Source organism: Bos indicus x Bos taurus, chromosome X (assembly GCF_003369695.1).
Source record: "Bos indicus x Bos taurus breed Angus x Brahman F1 hybrid chromosome X, Bos_hybrid_MaternalHap_v2.0, whole genome shotgun sequence".
NCBI lineage: Eukaryota > Metazoa > Chordata > Mammalia > Artiodactyla > Bovidae > Bos > Bos indicus x Bos taurus.
In genome coordinates, this window is record NC_040105.1 from 24,710,173 (window position 1) to 24,716,266 (window position 6,094).

Here is a 6,094-nt window from a genome sequence, read left to right on the forward strand (position 1 = left end):
CGTTGTAAGGACAGTGACAGAAGGAAGTGCCCAAGGTCCTGAAAGGAGTGTAATTGAGAAGCCTATGTGAAACTGTGGGTGTCCTCCACTCCCAGAGGGGGCGCCAGAGATCGAGGCACTATCTATGGTGAGGCGCTCACTTCCTCCTAGGTAGTAGCTAGCACTCACTTCCTGCTAGGCGGCCAAGGAAGGAGAGCGAGTTTGCCTCTGGCGGTGGCGCGTGGCCTCAGGCATGTAAGCATTTCCAGGCTCTAGCAGGAACCGAGTCAAGGTGAGGAGCCTGAATGATGAATGAGAGACTCCCCCCAAACCCCCAACCTCCCCCACCCCGTGCTGCCGCAACCCCCGTCTTTGCCTTGCACCCCGCTCCGTGCCTCGCCCCCTGCCCCGTGCCTCGCCCCCTCCCCCTTGCCTCGGCCCCCCTCCCCCGTGCCTCACGCCCACAAAGCCCTGACACTCTGGTGGAGGAAGATTCCTGCCCAGAGGCTATCCGGGAGGTGAGGACCTTGGTTGAAGTGGGTGGCCCCAGTTTAGAGGGGGAAGAAGACCCTAACAAGGGTCTGAGAGAGGAAATTCAGGTGGAAAGTCTGAACAAGGCCCTGGTTGTTGCTCTCAGAGGACCCAAGCATGGCGGTCAGGTAGAGGTGAGCCTTCCTTTTCTATATGATAGATTAGGAGCTTGACCACCTTGCCCTGAAGGAATTCGAGGATGCAACTCTGAGTGAGGTCTGAGGGGACCTCCACCCCAGAACAGTGAAGTGGCACAGGACTTGTGGTTCCGTCAAGCTTGGGAAGACCCAAACAGGGCGATCAGGCTGACTTCTTTGAGGAGGGTCTCTGAGATTGTGAGGGTGTTGGTTTTTTAGGGGAGGGGCCTCAAGGTAGCAGATGAAAGCATTCTAGGGTGGCCAGGGTTTGGGATGAGAACCCTATGTGAGGACAGAGTGAATTCCTGCCCTGCTGGCAGCCTGGCGTGTCTGTGCAACTGGTGATGTGATGACCGACACTCATTTTCTCTTATGTTATCTCGAGGATGGAATGGTGAAGGGATGGGGGGCGGGGGGCGAGGCAGGAAGGCAGCACGTGGGGCGAGTGAAAGATTTTATTTATAAGGGGTAGTTTATTCCCCCACAGTAGGAGGATTTCCAGATCTTTCCAGGAGTTGTATGGGATACAAAAGAATCCATCTGCTATTCTCAGCCTTAGAGACCATGGGAAAGTGGGGGAACCCTCAAATGTTACTGGGTTGCTGCCTCAGGAGAGGCTGGCAGGAAGACAGAAATCCCAGATCATGCAAAGGGTCAAAGGAAAGATTGAAAGGACTACCAAAAATTGAATCAGTTCAATTCAGTTTGGTCACTCAGTCATGCCTGACTCTTTGTGACCCCATGGACTGCAGCATGCCAGGCTTCCCTGTCCATCACCAACTCCCAGCTCTTAATTAAAACTCATGTCCATGGAGTTGGTGCCATCCAACCATTTCACCCTCTGTCGTCCCCTTTTCCTCCCGTCTTCAATATTTCCCAGCATCAGGGTCTTTTCCAATGAATCAGTTCTTCCCATAAGGTGCCCAAAGTATTCAGCTTCAGTATCAGTCCCTCCAATGAATATTCAGGACCGATTTCCTTTAGGTTTGACTCGTTTAATCTCCTTGCAGTCTAAGGGACTCTCAAGAGTCTTCTCCAACACCGCAGTTCAAAAGCATCAGTTCTTTGGTGCTCAGCTTTCTTATACTCCAACTGTCACATCCATACAGTTCAGTTCAGTCGCTCAGTCATGTCCAACTTGTTGCGACCCCATGAATCACAGCACGCCAGGCCTCCCTGTCCATCACCAACTGCCGGATTTCACTCAGACTCATGTCCATCGAGTCGGTGATGCCATCAAGCCATCTCATCCTCTGTCGTCCCCTTCTCCTCCTGCCCCCAATCTCTCCCAGCATCAGGGTCTTTGCCAATGTGTCAACTCTTTGCATGAGGTGGCCAAAGTACTGGAGTTTCAGCTTTAGCATCATTCCTTCCAAAGAAATCCCAGGGCTGATCTCCATCAGAATGGACTGGTTGGATCTCCTTGCTGTCCAAGGTACTCGCAAGAGTCTTCTCCAACACCACAGTTCAAAAGCATCAATTCTTCGGTGCTCAGCTTTCTTCACAGTCCAACTCTCACATCTATACATGACCACAGGAAAAACCATAACATTGACTAGACAGACGTTTGTTGGCAAAGTAATGTCTCTGCTTTTGAATATGCTATCTAGGTTGGTCATAACTTTCCTTCCAAGGAGTAAGCATGTTTTAATTGCATGGCTGCAATCACCATCTGCAGTGATTTTGGAGCCCCCCAAAATAAAGTCTGCCACTGTTTCCCCTGTTTCCCCATCTATTTGCCATGAAGTGATGGGACCAGATGCCATGATCTTAGTTTTCTGAATGTTGAGCTTTAAGCCAACTTTTTCACTCTACTCTTTCACTTTCATCAAGAGGCTTTTTAGTATCTCTTCACTTTCTGCCCTAAGGGTGGTGTCATTTGCATATCTGAGGTTATTGATAGTTCCCCCGGCAATCTTGATTCCAGCTTGTGCTTCTTCCAGCTCAGCGTTTCTCATGATGTACTCTGCATATAAGTTAAATAAGCAGGGTGACAGTATACAACCTTGACGTACTCCTCTTCCTATTTGGAACCAATCTGTTGTTGCATGTCCAGTTCTAACTGTTGCTTCCTGACCTGCATATTGGTTCCTCAAGAGGCAGGTCAGGTGGTCTAATATTCTCATCTCTTTCAGAATTTTCCGTAGTTTGTGGTGATCCACACAGTCAAAGGCTTTTGCATAGTCAATAAAGCAAAAATAGATGTTTTTTCTGGAACTCTCTTGCTTTTTTGATGATCCAGTAGATGTTGGCAATTTGATCTCTGGTTCCTCTGCCTTTTCTAAAACCAGCTTGAACATCTGGAAGTTCACCGTTAACATACTGCTGAAGCCTGGCTTGCAGAATTTTGAGCATTACTTTACTAGCGTGTGAGATGAGTGCGGTTGTGAGGTAGTATGAACATTCTTTGGCATTGACTTTCCTTGTGATTGGAATGAAAACTGACCTTTTCCATACATGACTACTGGAAAAACCATAGCTTTGACTAGATGGACCTTTGTCAGCAAAGTAATGTCTCTGCTTTTTAATATGCTATCTAGTTTGGTCATAGCTTGTCTTCCAAGGAGCAAGAGTCATTTAATTTCATGGCTGCAGTCACCATCTGCCATGATTTTGGAGCCCAAGAACATAAAGTCTCTCATTGTTTCCCCATCTATTTGCCATGAAGTGATGGGACTGGATGCCATCATCTTAGTTTTTTAAATGTTGAGTTTTAAGCCAACTTTTTCACTCTCCTCTTTTACCAAGAGGCTTTTTAGTTCTTATTTGCTTTCTGCCATAAGCATGGTGTCATGTACGTATCTGAGGTTATTGATATTTCTCCCAGCAATCTTGATTCCAGCTTGTGTTTCATCCAGCCTGGCATTTCAGATAAGTTAAATAAGCAGAGTGACAATAGATCACAAAAAATCTAGGCCCCACATTTTTCATTCAGAACTTGCAGGCTCAGGGCAGGACTGTCAGGCTGAGGCTGACAATCCACATCAAATCTGAGAGAGAAGAGTATGAGGTTAGTCTGACGTTGCAGCCACCAGTCAGCAGAGGGGAAGTATACCAGGTACTGCCTGGAGACCAGGTGAGCATCCTTAAGGAGAACTGAGGACCCATGCAGCCCCTGAAAGAGTGGGTTCCACATAGCTCTTAGTTCGTATCCTCTGACAGAGAGAAGGGCTAAGGAACCCCTTTACTTCCTCCTCTGGGGTCTCTGGGAAGTGCTGACTTTGGTTTGAGGTGTCAGTTTCAAAGCATCAGAAAAGAGGAGGCTCTAGACCTGCCAACAATTGACTATATGAGTATGATGACCCTGACTATAAACTGAGAATACCCTCAAACCCAGAAGCGAGGCTCCCTACTGCCAGCCCCTGCTGTCACCCTAGTATACCCCTAGCAGGGTTGGCAGGCTGGATTCTAAGGCTCTAATATCCTCTACAGTTTTCTCAGGGGACAGGCTGATCAAAACAGAAGCCTTGAGAGGTCCTCGACCAGTGCCCCCAAGGACCCTGCAGAGGTGGCTTTGGTTAAAGCCAAGGTGGAATCTCCCTGCTGAGGTGCTTACAGCATCTTATTCTCCTTCTTCCAGGTGCCCACATCTTCTGAGCTCCTGTCTATACTCCTTCCTGCTGTCCCTGACCATGCCTCGAAGTAAGAAGAGTAAGGCCCGTGGTGGTGATAAATGTCCCCAAGCCCAAGGCAAGACCCAGAGTTGTGGTGGTGCTCAGGCCATAGCAACAGCAGAAGAGGAGTCCACTACCTCCTCTCTTCAGTGTGAAGATATTACCCAGAGTCTGCCTGGTGCTGAGTCATGTAGCACTTCTCGGGAGCGTCAGAGAGTACCGACCATCGCCACTACTGCTCTCTTTTCTTACACTAGATCTTGTGAAGCATTCAATGGCCAATCCAAGTATAGGGCACTTGCCTATGAGGTCCCACCCTTCACTGAGACCCCAGGAACTGACTGTTTAACCAGGAAACCTAGCTTGTTGGAGCAGTTCCTTCTGTACAAGTATAACATGAAGCAGCTCATGATGAAGGAAGACATACTGAACATTATCCACCAAAGCCACCATGACCGATTTGCTGAGATTCTCAAGAGAGCCTCTGAACGCATTGAGCTAGTCTTTGCGGTAGATCTGAAGGAAGTTGATTCAGTCGTTCCCTGCTATAATCTGATCAGCAAATTGAAGCTCCCCAACAATGGGAGGGTGCGTGGTGGAAGAGGTTTACCCAAGACTGGTCTCCTGATGAATCTCCTGGGTATGATCTTCCTGAAGGGCAACTGTGCCGCTGAGGAAGACATCTGGAAATACCTGGATACAATGCGAGTATATGCTGGAAGAAAGCACTTTATCTTTGGAGAGCCCAGAAAGCTCATCACCAAAGATTTAGTGAGGCTGAAGTACCTGGAGTACCGCCAGGTTGCCAACAGTGATCCTCCACGTTATGAGTTTCTCTGGGGCCCCAAAGCACATCTTGAAACCAGCAAGATGAAAGTCCTGGAATTTTTGGCAAAGGTCAATGATGCTGTTCCCAGTGACTTCCCCACTTATTATGAAGAAGCTTTGCAAGATGAAGAAGAGAAAGCCCAAGGCATGCATGCAGCCAGGCCTGACACTAATGTCAAAGTCAGTATACCTCCCAGGGACATGCTCAATATTATCATCCCACCCATAAGGAAGTATGTGAAGTTTTTACCCCCAGCCAGGAAAATATAACATCACAATAGTGATTATATTCTTGGAAATGTGAAAGAATCCCGTAGTAAAATAGTTAGGATAATGGAATAGAAAAAAAGTAAAACATGGTCAGTGTTAGTTTTTCTTGTTCCTTTTAGTCTTTAGCTTTGTTAAAGTAATTGATTTGTGCTCTGAGTTCCTTAGCTGCTTCAAGAAAGTAAGAGAAGTAAAATGCTAGTAAAGTAAACCTTGTGTTTATTGGCTCTTTTATCCATCAAACATTGAAAATCTCCTCTTGGGAAGGCTCAATGCTAGTACTGGGGATGCTAATATAAAGAAAACCCAGCCTCTACTTAACAGAATTTTAGAGCTTATGAGTTACACTCATTTGAGTAAGGTACTGAAATATTCTCTATGACTTAAAAGTAAAGTAAAAAGAATGGTTGAAGTGGAGGGTATTCCTAATGATGGCCCTGCCTGCCTGGCTGCTCAATCACTTAAGTCATGTGTGACCCCATGGATGATAGCCCACCATGCCCCTCTGGTACATGGAATTTTCCCAGAAAGAATACCGGAGTGGGTTGCAATGCCCTCCTCCTGGCGATCTTCCCGACCCAGGGATTGAACCCACATCTCCTGTGCCTCCTGCATTTCAGGAGAATTCTTTGCCACTGGGTGATGGCAGTTAAGTGTAAATTTTCTGAGTAAGGCAGTTAGGGACTTTAGGAAACTATGAGTCCTCAGTGGAATGTAATTTTCATTGCCATTGTGTGG

General features: G+C 47.2%; 1 protein-coding gene across 1 annotated transcript; it reads left to right on the plus strand.

Annotated features, from left to right (window-relative positions):
• Nucleotides 1-4,279: 4,279 nt before the first annotated feature.
• On the plus strand, nt 4,280-5,359 carry LOC113887982 (melanoma-associated antigen B5-like). The gene has a single exon (XM_027535359.1). It carries the CDS (start codon nt 4,280-4,282, stop codon nt 5,357-5,359), a length of 1,080 nt encoding a protein of 359 aa, XP_027391160.1.
• Nucleotides 5,360-6,094: the final 735 nt, after the last annotated feature.

What these genes read in the sequence shown, in the direction of transcription:
- LOC113887982 (XM_027535359.1), top strand. Translation starts at nt 4,280, where the DNA reads ATGCCTCGAAGTAAGAAGAGTAAGGCCCGTGGTGGTGATAAATGTCCC.